Source organism: Rhinolophus sinicus, linkage group LG02 (genome assembly GCF_036562045.2).
Source record: "Rhinolophus sinicus isolate RSC01 linkage group LG02, ASM3656204v1, whole genome shotgun sequence".
Lineage (NCBI taxonomy): Eukaryota > Metazoa > Chordata > Mammalia > Chiroptera > Rhinolophidae > Rhinolophus > Rhinolophus sinicus.
In genome coordinates this window covers 187,944,331-187,960,964 of record NC_133752.1, presented here as the reverse complement: position 1 = coordinate 187,960,964, position 16,634 = coordinate 187,944,331, and the positions used below count along the sequence as shown (strand labels likewise).

Sequence of the window (16,634 nt, the reverse complement as noted above, 5' to 3'; positions counted from 1 at the left end):
CATGCAAAGGTGCTGGACAGAGCGTGGGCTATGGGGTCAAAAAGACCTATACAGTGAATATGAATTGAGTGCCTATTGCATTCCATGGTGTGCTGAGCATGAAAGCGGCCAAGATGAAAAGACCCAATCCTTCCCTTTAAGAATCCTCTATCAGTTGCAAGTATCAGAACACGAATGAGATTGGTTTGAGCCCAAAGGAGGATTTATGGGCTTGTGGAGATGAAAATTCCAGAGGCACAGCTCCAGGTAAGACTTTAGGAATCACTGTACCCACTTCAGTTCAGCTTTCTTCTGTGTTGGCCTCAGTCTGGCGAGCTCGCTCATATGGTGACCCATAATGACTCCAGGCTTCCATCCTGATAATGTCAAGTCCAGCAGAAAGAATACTTCTCTTTCCCAGTCATTTCAGCCAAATCCTGGGCTTGAGCCTTATTCACTGAGTGGCCTGGCTTAGGTCACATGACGATCCCAGAACCAATCCCTGTGGCTCAGAAAGCTGCAATGCTGGGATTGGATCGGCCTATGTCACATCTGCCCCAGGAGAATGGAGTGGTACCACCTCGCTATAGCAACAATGACTGAGTGAGACTTGGGGAGGAATATGCCACCAAGGAATATTAAGAAGTCTTTAGTAGGAAGGAAAATAAATGTTGTGCAGAGTAAAATTATAGATTCCCACTCTCAGTTTCCCCAGCTAACAAAAGAGACAAAGAGTGTGGTAATGTTAGGGTGAAAGTGAGAGTTGGGTGCTTGCAGTGGAAGCACAGAGAAGGGGCACTCCACACAGACGAGGGAGAGGTGAGGTCAGGGAGGGCTTCCTGAAGGAGGTGGTGCCAGAATCACATTGTAAAGAATGAGTAGGAGTTGGAGGCATTCCTTTATTACTTTGTCCGTTATTTGTTGCACACTGTCTGGGAGCCAGTTATTGAGCTAGGCCCTGGGGAAACAGTGGAAAACAAGATGGACATGGTCCCAACCCTCATCAAACTTCCTGTTCAGGAGTTCTAAGCTGAGGAAGCAGCATGAACAAAAGTGAGTGGTCTTGGCCCTCCCACGCTGTATTACCTAGGGGTAAGTTAACTAACCTTTCTGAATTTCTTTGACTTTAAATTGGAGGTATGACTATACCCAAGTTAGAGTGCTGATTGAGAGTGATGTTTAATACCTAATCCAGTACTGGCCAGTGGCCAGGAGGGGCGCAGTAAACGTTGGCTTCCTTCCCTTTCCCTCAATCCCAGGTGGCAGCTGCCGCCTTCAGTCTTAGAACCCACCTATGCTAACTAGTCGCAGGGTGCTGTGCTCATTACCTGGCACAACAAATCATCTGGTCTGGGGCACTCACGTCCTTCTCCTGGTGGGCATTCATGGGACAGTTGTGGCCCTGTTCTCCATGGCCTTTCTGACTGTGAACCAGCCTTCCCCAATGCCTCATGAGCTGCTCATAAATGTCCCCAGCAGGCCACCATCCCTGGCTTTGCTCAGTTCCAGGCCACATGGGCCATCCTTGCAGAAGCCCACCACAGCCATGGCCTGGAATTCACTTTCCCTTCTACAAAGTCATGGGCAGTACCCCAAGGCCTGGGACAGAGCTCCCCAATCCCATCTCTACAGGGGAAAAATCCCTGGGGGCCCATAAACAGGCACCGACCCCTCCCTCAGCCTGGCTCAAATTCTTGCCAGGTAGCCTCTCTCCTGGGCAAAACCAATGATGTGGCTTGGTCAGTGCTAGTCCCCCCAGGCTGGAGGGGAGCATGGACCCCATGTTCTCCAGACTCTCCCACGCTGCTCCACCTGTGAAGTCCCTTCCTGGATCCTGGGGTGGGGTGACCTGTGCCCCATCAGGTGACCTGGAAGTTCATCACTGAAAACAACCTATAGATCCCAAGCCCTTGTTCCCACACCCCTCCCCCAACATCAAAAAGCAACCAGAAATTATAGGAATTCTGGAAAGCAGTCAAAGATCAACAGCAACCAAGCAAACACCCAATCAAGAAAAAAAAATCACATTCAAAATAGTAGGAAAGCCTGTGATGTCTCTTGCACAGGTGCCTTGCTCTGGAGCATGGTCTTGCTCTGAAGGAGCCAGAAGCCTACATCCCAGTTCCCTCCCTCTAACTGGAGGGAGCAGAGCAGACCTTATTGGCAAAATTCTACCTTGTCTGGAGGCTGCCTGAAGGGCTGGTCTCAGTCCTGTCTAAAGGCAGGAAAAGCAATTCTCACTGCTCAAGAAAGCTGCATGGGCACCTCAGACCTGCAGGCACCTGGAGAAAGAGAACACAGGTGGAGACATATAATAGTCCTGAGGAAAAGTTGAGGTGAGACTCTTTGGGAAGCTCAGACACTTAACCCAGCCATGTGTGTGACAGAACTGAGAAAGCCACATGCAGTCTTGGGCAAGACACACACAGGAAAGACCCGAGGAAACCTTACGTTTTCACCTTGGACTGATGCCTAGGCTCAGAGCACATGTAGCTAATCAGGGAAGAACTGCCCCAGCAGAGTCCATCTGCAGAGACTGGGACAGGTGGTTGTTTTTTTCAAATGCCCAGTTTTCAACAGAGAGTAAAATATATGGTGATGGAAAGAGAACTGACTCTGGTTGGTGAGCACACAGTGTGATTTATAGAGGATGTAATACAGAATTGTAACCTGACACCTATGTAACTTTACTAACCATTGTCACCCCAATAATCTTTAATCTAAAAAAAAGAAAAAAGAAAGAAAGAAACCAACCTATAGAAACCAGCTGCCTCTTGGCGTAAATCCAGACTTCTGTCTCAGTGCACGGGTCTCCCTACGCTAGAGCTGTCCCACCAGTCAGCCATTGGTCCCAGCCAAACACTGGGACCCAGATCAGAGAGCCCAGGATGCTCTTAGAGCTCCAAGGACCAAAGGTTGTCCCCAGATGTGGCTACACATGAAAATCACATGGGAAGCTTTAAAAACTTAGAATATTCTAACATAGGGCGCCCAAATCTGGCTGTTTATTTGCATGTTGGTTTGCTTAACTCTTCTGGCAATTCTGATGCACAACTAGAATCAGACCTAGGCCTTCCCACTTTTCGGATAGGGAAACTGAGATTGCAAGAGGGAAAGGCTCACCCAAAATAACTAAGAAATTAATAGCAAGAATCCAGTTCGCTGGTCTCCCACGCTGATGTGTTCCAACAGAGAGAAAGAAAGAATGGCTTGCTTAGTCTGTGGAATCAGACAGGACCTGGGTTTGGAAACCAGCACAGTCATTTAGGAACCTCTCTGAACCTCAGTCTCCTCATCAGTAGAATGGGTTCAACCTTCCTGATCGAGCGTTTAAGGGGGTTATTGAGAATGAGGAATCAACCCCCCATGGAATGACTGGTACATAGCAGGAGCTTAATAGGTGTCTGTTTTCATCCTCCCTTTACTTTTATGATCTCACATGCTCCTTACTACAGGTGAATGAAAGAACTGAACTAAGAGCCAGGAGATCTGGGTAATCCTGGCTCTATTACCATCTTGCTGTGTGACCTGGCCAAGCTGCTTTCCCTCTCTGGGCCTCAGTGGGCACTGGCAGATAAGACGAGAGAGTTGGTTCTAAGAACACTTGAGCCATGATCTCTCCTCATTCCAGGCCTTAGAGCTCAGAGACACAAATAGATCTCAGAGCAAGCGTGCCCTGTGTGACCCTGGAGAATGGGGAGAGAAGCAAGAACATTGACACAAAGTCCCCTGTGACTCCCAAATCCAGCGACCACAGGGGAAGCCAAGTGCAAGCCCGGGAAAGCTTCTCTGATACAGCCATCCCCTTGTTGCAGGGGCAAAGTCCAGTGTGGAGATCTTTCCCCTACAAAGCAAACTGGCCTCGCAGCCATCAAGTGGCTGGAAAGAGAACAAAGCCAGCAGGTCCACAGGGCCAGGCCCCTGGCCCGGGAGCAGCCTGCCAGACTCCCCCGCCTGCCCACCCCAGGCTGGGGGAGAATGCGCGCTTTGTCCCCCTCAGGCTCTCATCTAGCCTGGGCGCTGGGGCTGGAAGGCGGTCTGGGAGGGATTTCTGCAGCCCCTTTGAGCAGCTTTCCCAAGGGAAAAGTCCTGCAGAGGCGGCTGGGCATCCGGGATGGCTCTGGGTGGGGGCAGGGCAAGCTCCCCACTACTGTGGAGCCAGCAAGATTCCGGGGTGGATCTGGGGACCTCGCCCAACTCTTTCTCTCTCCCTCATTCTTTCTTTCTCCTGCCTGCCTGGCTCCCTTTCTGTTCCTTTCCCTCTCTCTCACTGTCCGTCTATGTCTCTGCCTTTTTTATTTTTTACTATTCTATCTCCTAATGCCTCTCTGTCTCTCTCTGTGTCTCTGTCTCTTTGTCTCGTTATTTCTTACTGTCTCTCTCCATCTCTGAATGGGTGCACGTGGGACACTGTCTCTCTCGCTGCCTCTTTTTCTGTGTGTCTCTGTGTCTCTCCATCTCTCTCTTCACCTCTCTCTCCCTCCGCTCCCCCATCCCTGCTCTCTGCCCCCTACACTCCCTGTCTGTCTGTCCGTTCCTGCAGGTACAGGCTGTGGGTGGACAGCTGCTCCGAAATGTTTGGTGGCCTAGACATCTGCGCTGTCAAGGCCGTCCACAGCAAGGATGGCAGAGATTACATCATCGAGGTGAGGGATGATGCAGAGGTCCTCCTGGCCAGGCTGAGGGAAGGACTCCAAGCATGGCCGCCAGCACGGTTAGCTGTGTCCTGACTCGTGGCCTGGACACATGCAGCCCAGAGGCTTCTCGCCCACCACCCTCACACACCTCCCTGCCCCACCGTCAGCCGTATGGAAAGCCTTTGTGCCCAGGGCTTCTGAGCTGGGCCTCGAGAGCTCCAGGCATGAGGTTTGATGACTTTCCCTCACCCCTGGGCCTAAGGGTAGGGTAAAAACATCAGGCTGAGAGGCATCAAGAGTCTGCCCCATGGAGCCTCTTCAGTTTTCTCAGTGTCCAACTGTGTAAAGTCACCATGCAGAGTTTCCACCCTCTGTTCATTCAACAAACATGTACATCAGCGTTCTCAAGGGCTAGGCATGGGTGCGGCTTTGGGGACATAAAACAAACAGAGGGTCTGCAGGCTTGCAGGGAAGAAGGATGATACACAGGTACTAACAGAGCGTTGAAGGTTAGTGAAGAGGACACAGCCTGCAGAGGTGTGAATGGAGGGAAACCTGTAGGAAACTTAATTGTGAGAGAGGCTCACGAGAGGCTGTGGCTCCCGGAAGCTCTCCCCTGTCTCCTGCAGCCCTCAATCCCCTGCTGTCCTCCAGGACTGTCACCTACATGTCTCTGGAATCCTACACCCTTGCACCAACTTCCTGTCCATGCTTCTCCCAATCCCACAATCCCCCTCTCTCTTCCATGACCCCTCCCATTGCTCTGGTGGTCCCCAGTCCTCCTCTGTGCCCCCCCATTCCCCTTTGTGTTTCTCCCCATCGCACAATCCCTCTCTCTTCTCATGACTGCTCTGTGTCTCTCCTGGTCCCACAAGCCTCCTCTCCCTCCCCAACTCCCCTTCCCTGCCCCCACCATCACAGCCCACTGCTTTCCCCTGAAAGTGCCCCTGTGGCCTCCGAGTTCTCCCTTCTCTCCCCAATGTCACATCACACTTACACACACACACACACACACACACACAAACCTCCCAAGAGCCCCTTCTAGCCCTCCCTTTCTGTGGCCTTCTTCTCACACCACAACAGAGGGGCAGGCAGTGCTGACACCAGGCCAAGACACGTGAGGGAGAGCCCCGCTGCTGTCCCCTCCGGGGTGTGGCGGTTAATGGGAAGCACATGGCGGGGTGCCCACTGGAACCAGCTAGTCCTCAGTCCCCCATGTGTGCCCCACTCCCTGGGACCCACGGGGCAGCAGGACCAGGTGAGTCGATGGGAGAGAGCCTGGCTGTGCTCCTCCAGCCATGCCAGGAGGGCATTCACACCATGCCCAGGGAGTGGCCGCCCTCGGAGGTGAAGGGGAGGACGTCCCAGGTGAGACAGTCCCTCCACCCAGAAAGGCCAGGAAGCTCCCATGGAAGAGTTGCATCTATGTTTGCAGGTTTAGTCGTGCTCTGGAAAACAGCGCCCCCTCGAGTCCAGGAATGGCTTTTCCTCTGGCTGCCACCATACCTGAGATTCCCCCAGTAGCCCTCCTCAGAGGAGACATTGAAGGGGCCCGTAGCAGAGCCAGGCTACTCCCTGGAGGGATGAGCCCCCACCTTTCTGAGGTGCCTTAGGAGCTTCATACCAAGGGCCCTTCTGCCTGGGGCATTGCATCTCTTGAGACCCCTCCTGGCCCTCCTGCCTCTGAATCAACTCACAAGACCACCAGACATGAACTCAGGTTTGGCATTCAAGCATTCATTCATTCATTCATTCATTCACCATTGAGCCCCGCCCCTGGGCCCCAGCCCCTGAGCCAAGTGATGGGGACACAGCAGTGAACATGGTAGCAGGGTCCCTACTTCCTAAAGCTCCCATTTGGAGAGGTGATGGGCAATCAACAGGACGAGGGACTCCTGGACTCCCCCCCCCTCCATCCTGTGAGGTTAGCCCCTTCTCCCTGTAATTGCATTATCTCTGCCCTCCAGAGCTCCTGCCTCTCTGAATTTCCTCAACTTTCACTCTTAGGAAACAAAAATCTGTACTCATCGGCCCCGGCTCCCTGTCTCCAGACACTCAGAATGGTCATGGATGAAAGACCTTTCACATTAGAAAACAACTTCTCAAAAATGTCGCAGAGGGAAAATAAAATGATAGCTTATTCAGACTTTTTTTTCTCTCAGAAACATTGAAGAGTTGTTTCCCTTGTTTGGGAGCTTAGGGGGGGGTCAAGAGAGATCTTGCTACCAGGAAGATAGAAGGTATTTTTCCCCAGTTTGGAAAAAAAGGCAGAAGAGATCCAAAAATACTGGTTTCGTCAGCCACCTCTGTGGTGAGAACATAAAATTTGTGTGACATGTTTTGTGAAGATCCTCAAAGCAAAATACTCAGGGGAAAGACCCTTGAACTTGTCCTCCATGACCTGTCCAGGGAATAGCAGTGCTCACTGGAAAAATGTTTCCCTGGGGAGACCAGAGTGTCCACTTCCTTTGGCTGTGTTCACCACGGGGATTCCAAAATGCTCTGACCTCGGGTTCCTTGTGGTGGCTGTTTTCCACTACAGAGAATGGAAGAAACAGAAACCAGAACAGCAGGAGGTGGACAGGGTCAGGAGCAGAAGGGACAGGCCTATGTGCATTTAGACTCCACAGTTACCACTCAACTCTGCCCACACTGACGGAGAGACTATCTGTGTGACACGCACTGGAATCTGGGAGGCCAGGGACCCAGGCCCAAACCATGAGCATCTCAATCTGAGGACAGTTTTCAGGACCATGCTAGAATCATCATTCACATCGTTGAGTTTGGTTTTCAGCTGCCCAACCACAGTGGACGCTTTAGACTCAAAGAGCCCCTACAAATCCCAGCTGGAAGGGTGTTCACAACTGCCCAAACCCCTCAGTTTACAGGTGGGCCCACAGAGCAAAGGTGACCTACCCAACATCACACAGCAAGTCCATAGCAGAGCCTGGGCCTGGGACCTTGGTTTCCTGTTCCCGGTTCTGACCACAGAGAGCTGTTTCCATGCTTGACGAGAAGTAAAAGGGCTGTGGCTTTGCTCGTGATGTGTCCTTGAATGTGCCATTTCTTTGACCCTCAGTTTCCTCAGCATTAAGATGTGGATAATAATAATATCTGCTTCAAAGAACTATTCTGAGATTTGTGTGAGATCGTCCACACGCAGTGCTTAGAACAGTGCCTGGCACATAGTAAGTGCTCAGTACATTATAGCACTTATTACTATCCTGATCGTTGCAGGACTTATTGCAAGGGCTTCTCATTCCTCCATGGAACAGGTCATTACTGAGGGCATACCTGTTTGCCAGGACACAGGGCCCATCCCGACCTCAGGTTCTCATAGTCTGGTTGAGGAGACACACGTAAACAGCAGAGGACAGTGCTGTGGGGAAACTCTCCAGTAGGACAACCAAAGTGAGGACAGTGGGAGTCCGGATGAGAGGTGTCTTATCAGAGCTTGCTCAGCCAGAGAAAGCTTCCCAGAGGAAGGCTAGGTAGGTGTTTCCTGATAGACGAGAGCCAGATAAAGAGCGAGCTGAGAGAATGGCATGCACAGGGACTCAGACGAGAGAAAGAACCTGGTGGGTCCAGAGCCTGGACAAAGGGGAAACATGACAGTGAGTTTCGTGGAGGTACAGTGGATGCAGAGGGCTGGACAGGAGTGAAGGAGTAGAGAAAGGACCTGCCAAGGCCTCACTCCTCTTCACAACTGTCTACAGCTGCTTGTGCCTGGGGAATCACCTGGGTGGTTCCCTTGGGCAAGTCCCTTCCCACCTCTGAGCCTCGGTTTCCCCTGCTGCAAAAAGAATAGGATGGGTAAATATGATCTCTCATGCCTCTCTCAATATGTAGTGTTTCCCCGAAAATAAGACTGAACTGGAAAATAAGCCCTAGCATGACTTTTCAGCATGACATGCCCTAAACATAAGCCCTAATGCGTCTTTTGGAGCAAACCTTAATATAAGACCCAGTCTTGGGGCAGAGGGGTGGCTCAGTTGATTAGAGCGCAAGCTCTGGGCAATGGGGCTGCCAGTTCGACTCCCACATGGGCCAGCGAGCTGCGCCCTCTGCAACTAGAAGGAAGTCAATGAGCTGCCGCTGAGCTCCTGGGTGGCCAGATGGCTCAGTTGGTTAGAGCTGGGCTCTCAACCACAAGGTTGCGGGTTTGACTCCCGCAAGGGATGGTGGGCTGCGCCCCCTGCAATTAACAATGGCAACTGGACCTGGAGTTGAACTGCGCCCTCCACAACTAAGATCGAAATGACAACAACTTGAGTTGGAAAAGTCCTGGAAGTACACACTTTTCCCCAATAAAGTCCTGTTCCCCTTCCCGAATTAAAAAAAAAAAAAAAAAAGACACAGTCTTATATTTGGGGAAACACAGTAAGTGCTTTGCCCTCTTTTGAGAAACAGCGTGCTCCTGTGGAATGAGTTTCACTCTAAGAGTATGTTCTACCAGAGAACAAGACTTTCCTCTTCCCTCTTCCCTCTGAACCCTAGGTCAACCCCAGCCTATGTCTTTTCTTTTTCTTTTCTTTTTTTTTTGTCGTAATCGAACCCCCACCTCACGGCTTCCGGCTTTGTGGACAGCCTTGACCTTGGGCCAAAGTTCAGGAAGCCAGCCCCCGACCTTGGGCAGGGGCCAAAGTGGGAAAAGAAGGGGCGGAGACCAGTTCCCCAAAGAAAAGAGCAGAAAAGTCACGTTGGCCCTGGGTCGCATTTCTGTAGCCCAGCGACTGTAGACTGAATTGAACCGAATCCAGGGAGTTGATTTAGACTGAACTGCAGGGAACTGGAAATCTCCAAGGGGGGTCATGCCCAGCTGGAGGCGCTGGGCTGGGTGTTTGCATGGAGAACATCGCCATCTAGTGGTCACTTTAGTTCTGAGCTCTGAGTCAGCTCTCTGGCCTGGCTACCGCTGGCATGGGCGTCCCTCAGGTCTCCTTTCTCTACCATAGGTAATGGACAGCTCGATGCCCCTAATTGGAGAGCATGTGGAAGAGGACAAACAGCTGATGGCCGACCTTGTTGTCTCCAAAATGAGCCAATTCCTGATGCCAGGAGGCACAGTGCCCTCACCCCTGAGGCCTTGGGTAAGGTCTTCAGGAACAAAGGAGACTTTGCAGCCATGAGAAATGTCAGGCTGTCCGGGAATGGGGGCCTCTAGATCCAAAGGAGATACCCCCAGGAAGGAACCACCTTGGGGAGAAAGGAATGCTGTGGGGACAGAGTCCCAGAGAGCAATTTCCAGGCTCTTGGCCTCACCTGGAAAGGTGCGGGCTCGGGTAGTAGATGGTCATCAGCTGTGACTGGTTGGCCATCAGCTGTAACCAGTTAGTCAATCAGTCACTGATGCTGTGGCTATGCCGGTTGGTTGGTTGGTTGGTTGGTTGGTTGGTTGGTTGGTTGGCAGGCAGAGAAGCAGAGGGCATGGATTGGAGATCGTGTGGCTCCTGCTTCCTGTGTCTCCAACCCAGCCACCAGCGAGAATGTAGTGGTATGACTCCCCTATCTATGGCTCTGTGGGTGTTCCTTTTTGGCCTCGCCATGTCCTGCGTTCTTATGTGGGGAGCGGGACCATGACAAATGGGTGTGGACGGGGGCTGGGCATGGGGGAGAGCTACATCCTGCTCCTCACGGGGGTTTGGGAGGCTCTGAGGGGCCCTTCCTCCCTCACCATCCTGGGGAGAAAAACCTTGTCTCAAAAGGACTGTGGACAGAGCTGGTTAACTGTCAGCTGTCCCTTCTGTGCCCTCCATCCTGGGCCTGAGCAGGGAGCAGGGTGTGTGTGTGTGTGTGTGTGTGTGTGTGTGCACGTCTGTGTACACACATGCCCTTTGTGTGATCCCAGGGCACCAGTCAATAGAGACTATTGTGTCTTCCAGTTCCCCATCCCCCAACCTCGACAAGCTCCCACACATCGCCTCCCCTCCACACCATGGATTACCAGATCATTCTCCAAAGAATTTGCTAGCTCCCCAGTTTTCTGGAAAAGCAAGTATCAAAAGCTGCTTCCCCCTTCCACACAAAAACTTGAATCTCCAATAGACATTGGAATAATGGTTACACTGGAAGGGGTTGCTGGCTGGGAGGGGGCCCAGGGCAGCCTTGTCCACTACAAGAGTCTGTCCTGATCGGGGTGGTGCTTACATGGGTAAGAATTCATGGTGCCCTACGCTTAAGAATTGCGCACCGTTATGTAAGTTTTACTTCAATGATGAAAACATCTTTGTAAATCCTGCCCTCCCACCCAGGAAGTAAATGACTGGTGATCACAACAGGCTTCTCCTCTCTTCTGCCCTAGGCTCCGCAGACTAAACCAGCAAAATCCCCCGGGCCAGTCCAGTTGGGGACTCCGCTGGGACAGCCCCAGCCACGCCCACCCACACAAGGTAGTACCCACGACTGGCTGAGAGAAACCATCCAGCGAGGATGCTGAAATGCACTCAGAGATCCATGTGTGATTTCCAGAAGGCACTCTGGAAAAATCCATCTTAATACTTTATCCACAGACTATGTGCCCTCGTTCTAGAAGCAGAATGTTTGAGACTGTGGGGTTGGTCACCCCCTTAAAATCAGGAAGGAAAGACAGCAAGTAAATGTATTAAGTACCTAGTGTGTGCCAGGCACTGTGCTTGGGTCTTTCCCATCTATTTCCTCATGTTTAGCCTCCCAAGCACTGTACAGTGAAAAAATAGCAGTATTTTCTTCTCACGGAGGTAGAGGTTGGGGCCTTGTCCAAGGAAGCATGACAATAAAATGGCAGGTTTACAAGTCTGGCCTTTCAGATCTCCTAGAAAGTGTCTGTTTCCTAGTAATCGTGGTGCCTAATTATAGATTTATGAGCCAACCGGCTAAGTGAGAAAGAAAGAGAAAAACAGAACATCACATGTAAACTTGTTGATTGAAATTGTTCCTCCAAAAATATTCCAGCATTGCTATTTCAGTGACACTGTTTATTAGGGAATGGAAAAACTATCGATGATACGATGAAAAGAAATGATAACTACCTTCCTCTCAGAATGTCAGCTGCTCGGGTGTTCTTACTCACAGGCCAGCAGAGAAAATCTGCCGGGTCCCCTCTTGCAGTCAAGCCTTCCAGGCGCACTCACTGCTCTAGTGCTAGCTTGCTGCTTCAAAGCACGTTTGCATCAAGAAGCCAGGCCAGGCAGTTTCACAGCAACCTTTCAAGGGTAAGCCTTGGGCACTAAATGGCTTCCTCTTGCACAGGTCTTAGCTAAAATGCCCCATTCATCTTTTTTGTATATGCTTCTCTTCTTGGAGGAGCAGGAAGCCGTTCAGAAAAGGGAAAAAGCGTAACGTATACAACTGGACAGGTGAACTGAACAGGGATTCTTCAGCAGATAAACGTGTTTGAATCCACTTCCATGTCTCAGTACTTCTGCCGTCTTAGGCAACTTACCTCACTCCTCCGAGCCTCCCCAGTGATAAAGGAGGAAAGTACAGACCCCTGTTTAGTTACGGGGAGCTGCCCCTGAGACAATGTAGGTGAAATGTCCAACAGAGGTGGCGCTTAGTAGGTGTTAGCTCCTACGACTAAGAGTTGACTATTAATAATCATTTCTATAACGTTTCCTATTTAAAACTTACTATTAATAACGTGTGTCTTACTACCAATGATAATCTACGTGTTGTTCTTAATGGTTATAACTCACAATCCTTATAACGAATGCAGCCCCACCATCCTCCCGCCTGGCGACAGTTCTAAGTTATAAATGTTCAAAAACGACATTCATCACCCTGCTAGGCTCCTGGCTGTGCCTCTGCCTTACCCTCTCCTTTCCCAGTCGGCCCCAGCACTTACTTTTTAAAACACATTCGAACAGAGCACTTTTTAAACAGAGAGCTACTGTATTCTGGTTTCCTCTCGGGCCCAGGGTAGAGACACGCTTGATAAAGAGATATTGTTTTAAGGGACATGAGGCCAAACACACTTTTAGTGAAGTTGAACAACAATCCATTTAAAGCCAATTAGGATAATTAAAGAAAATGCTCATTGAATTCACATTCAGATCAAAAATAACAAGGCTAATTTAAAAACAATGCTGTCATTGAGTTTCCCAAATAACAAGATCACACTATTAACTTGTGTTGGAGCTCACTGTTTATTTTCAACTCCGTAACCCGTGAAGTTTTCGCTTAAGAAGCCTCATCATATTTTAGCACCAACCCTGTGCTCAGGCAAATGCTTTCTGTACAGAAGTTCACGTTTTTTTGTGTGTGCTCAAATAAAACATACTACGTTGCTTGCTTTGCCGAGAAGCTGAAAGTAATAACTCGAGTGTCTCTTGAGGAATCCCAGGTGTATAATCGGGACGCAACGAATAGTTAATAAATGAATGAGCACGTGTTCAGGTTTTCCAAGGTATTGTCGGGGCTGGTGCGAGGGGGAGGAGACTTAGGACAAAAGGAGAAAACAGGTTCTTTTCTTTGACCTGCAGTGGGTTCAACACAAAAGTAAACCAGCCTTTTAATATCAGGAGCTTTTACATAAACATCTAGGTATTTGCAGCTTCTCTTGATAAAGCAGCAGCTCTAGAAACAATGGGCCTGAATTCCTCCATGGCAACTGTCCCCTGACATTTAGTGACAGCTGCTCCTGAGACAGGGCAAGGACTCCCCGTGAGCCTCCGGTCCTGGTCCTCCCTATTGTCACCTCCACCGAGACTCGGGGTCCATTGCTGTTTTCTTCATGCTGCGCCTCTTTAGAGAAATAGGTCTCTGAACTATGTTTTTTAATCTCAAATGGGAAAATTTATTAAAGCCTCGGGATTTTTCTGACACTTGCCTGCTTTACTTAATGTTTGTACCTGCCTGGCCCTATTAGCTATTTGAGTTTTAAGATCACGGGTCCTCCCGTCTGCTAGGAGATAGAGTCATGAAAGAGAAACAGAATGAATCTAAGCCACGTGCCCTCAGTTGCTAACTTGGTGCTGCCATTCAATCCAACTTAGAAAATATTGCGCAGGCTCACGAAAGTGTTCAAATTGGGAGGGACGTTTGATGGTGAGTCCAAGGACCTCGTTTTACACATAAGGACAAATAAGGGAGACGTGATTTACTCACAGTCACATAGCAAGTTCATGGCAAGGCATGAGTCAGGACCTGGGGATCCTGGTGCCGGCATGGTGTCAGGGCCAGCAAACATGCAGGTATGCCCTCGGCAAAGGTGACCAGCTGCGATGATGTCTGAGGGGGCGGTCAGCTGACATCTAGTCCTTGCGGCCCTTGTACTTCAGTCAGAGCTGCCTCCACTGGAGGAAAGGACCTTTTCTGAATTCACACAAAGATGCAAGGACTCAGGGCAGCCCTGTGTGGTATGGGGGGGGGGAGAGAGAGAGAGAGAGAAGGGAGGGAGAGAGAGAAGAGGGAAGGAGGGAGGGAAGGAGGGAAGGAGGAAGACAAAAACAGGACTTTTGAGTCAAAAAGATCTAGATTTGAATGTTAACTCTTCCCTTTATTGGAAGTGACACCTTGAGCAAGCCCCAGTATATGTGGGGCTCCGTTTCCTTGTAAAAATGGGGGTGTCGGTAATGCCTAACCCTCAGAGCTGTTGTGAGGATACACAGCCCACGGCTGAGGACGTAACTGGTGTCAGTAGAGACTGATGAGTCCCAGCGAGTGGAAGCCACGTTATGAAAGGTCCACAGAAATGGGCTGCGGCCCCTTTGAACTCTCGGCGATCTCAGCTCTAAAGGGATCTCCACAAAGCACAGCGAGAATAACCGCGGGGCCTCCTACGTCCCGGGAGCAGGGGAGAAGAGAGCAGCAGGCAGCCAGTCTGCTTTGGCAAAGCAGCCGACAGTGAGAGGTCCTGACACCCCCGAGTTGAGGAGAGTGTACCTGCCTCACTCGGGGCCTTGGAACTCCATTCAGAGTCACCTCTGCGTGGCTAACAGGTCCCTAAGCTTATGATGCCCCTTGGCTTGCAGGTGACCGTATGCTCTGTGCGGTGACAGAGAGAAGCCAGATCCTCTATGAGCTTTCTGGGCTCACAGAGTCACATTACGACGCCTGAATGAGGCTCGGTTGTCACCTCTCTATGGGATGAAAAGAATGGTATCTTCCCTACCAGCCTCTGTCTCGATCAAACGATATTTTGCTTTTGAAAGTTCTTAGAAAAGTTGAGAGAGCTATCCAAGAGTTACGGATAATTCTTGTCATTGCTTCAAAAGTAATACATCTTTATTATGGAAAACACCAGTGAGCAGAGGAAGAGAACGAAAACCCTTCATAATCCCACCACGTTTGTAATTGTGGCTCAATGCCTCATGACTCAAAGCCTGGGAAGCACATCCCGGGCTTTGTATCACCTGGAGTCTGTTAAAAGTGCAGAATCACAGCCCCGGCCTCGATTAGTCAGCACGGGCTGCCATAACACCAGAGACTGGGTGGCTTCAACAGCAGACATCATTTTCTCACAGTTCTGGAGGCTGGAAGTCCAAGGTGAAGTGCCAGCAGGGTTGACGCTTCTCTCCATGGCCTTCTCACTGTGTCGTCACATGGCCTTTCCTCTGCGTGCACGCCCCTGGTGTCTCTCTCTCTTCTTACAAGGACACCTGTCTTATCTGGTCAGGGCCCCACCTTTATAACCTCATTGAACAATAATTACCTCCTGTAAGGCCTTATCTCCAAAAAGACTCACATTGAGGGTTAGGACTTCAAAATATGAATTTGGGGGGAACACAATTCAGTCCATAACACCACCCCAGACCTACTGTATCAGAATCTTTATTTTGACAAGATTCCCCTGTGACTCATGCACATTAAAGGTTGAGACACACTGGTTTTAGTGTATAACCTTCCAGTCTTTCTTTTTCGCATAGCTTTATACATGTGCCAAAGTGCAATAAAACTGTATGTACTGTTTTATAAGTTGCTTGTTTTGTTTAGCAGTATTTATTTAGCATCTATCAACGAAATCCCATTTTATGTCATATTATTCTGCCACTTCATACATGATGACCACAGCATGTTCCATTATATGGATGTATCTTGATGTTCTTAATTAGTTAAGCATTTATATTGTTTTCTGTTTACACAGTTATAAAAAACACTGTAATGAACATCCTCGAAGCAACGTTTGTGCAGCCATATTTAGCCTAAGAAAAATTTGAATGTAACTTTTTTTCCATCCTGTAGGGGGCCCTCGCCAAGCTCAGTCTCCTCAGCCCCAGAGATCTGGAAGCCCCTCTCAACAGCGGCTCTCCCCACAAGGCCAGCAGCCCCTGAGCCCCCAGTCTGGATCCCCACAGCAACAGCGATCACCAGGCTCTCCACAGCTGTCCCGGGCATCCACTGGCAGCTCTCCAAACCAGGCATCCAAGCCAGGCGCCACCCTCACCTCACAGCCCCGGCCCCCCGTGCAAGGCCGCAGCGCGTCCCAACAGGGTGACGAATCCAAGAAACCAGCACCACCCCACCCCCACCTCAAGTAAGTGCTTTGGAATTGGGGAGGGTCTGGGGTGGAGTTGGGGTGTGGGCAGAGCTGGGCTGACTCAGGGTCATGGACTCACAGACAAAGGAGGATGCACTGAGGCCTCACCCACATTTTAAATGCGTAGAAGGAGGCATCGAGGATGGAACTTGGGCAGCAGGTGGGGTGCAGCAAGGTGTGAGTATAGATTAGGCCCCTCCGTGATCCTCCAGAGAGATGTGTATCAGTTATCGCTTGCTGTGTAACAAACCACCCCAAAACTTAGTAGCTTAAGAACACAACCATTTTCTTTGCTCATGTTTTTTCGGCTCAGCAATTTGTTCTGAATTTGGCTCAGCTGAGAAGTCCTTCTGCAGGGTCTCCTGTAGAGTTGCCAGATAAAACACACGATACCCAGTTAGATTTGAAATTCAGATACATAGCGAATAATTTTGAGTAGAAGTATGTCCTCAAATATTGCATGGGATATACTTATACTTTTAAAAGTTTTTGTGTTTCATCTGAAATTCAGATTTAACTGGGTGTTCTGTATTTTAATTTACTAAGTCTAGCAACCCTACTCT

General features: G+C 50.0%; 1 protein-coding gene across 1 annotated transcript in view; it reads left to right on the top strand.

Annotated features, from left to right (window-relative positions):
- SYN3 (synapsin III) overlaps window positions 1-16,634 on the top strand; it is a 407,670-nt gene that overhangs the window by 380,000 nt on the left and 11,036 nt on the right. Inside the window, exons 9-12 of the mRNA XM_019728421.2 lie at window positions 4,523-4,625; window positions 9,572-9,706; window positions 10,918-11,005; window positions 15,777-16,068. Of these exons, the coding sequence (XP_019583980.2) occupies window positions 4,523-4,625; window positions 9,572-9,706; window positions 10,918-11,005; window positions 15,777-16,068 (618 nt within the window). The remainder of the gene's footprint in view (window positions 1-4,522; window positions 4,626-9,571; window positions 9,707-10,917; window positions 11,006-15,776; window positions 16,069-16,634) is intronic.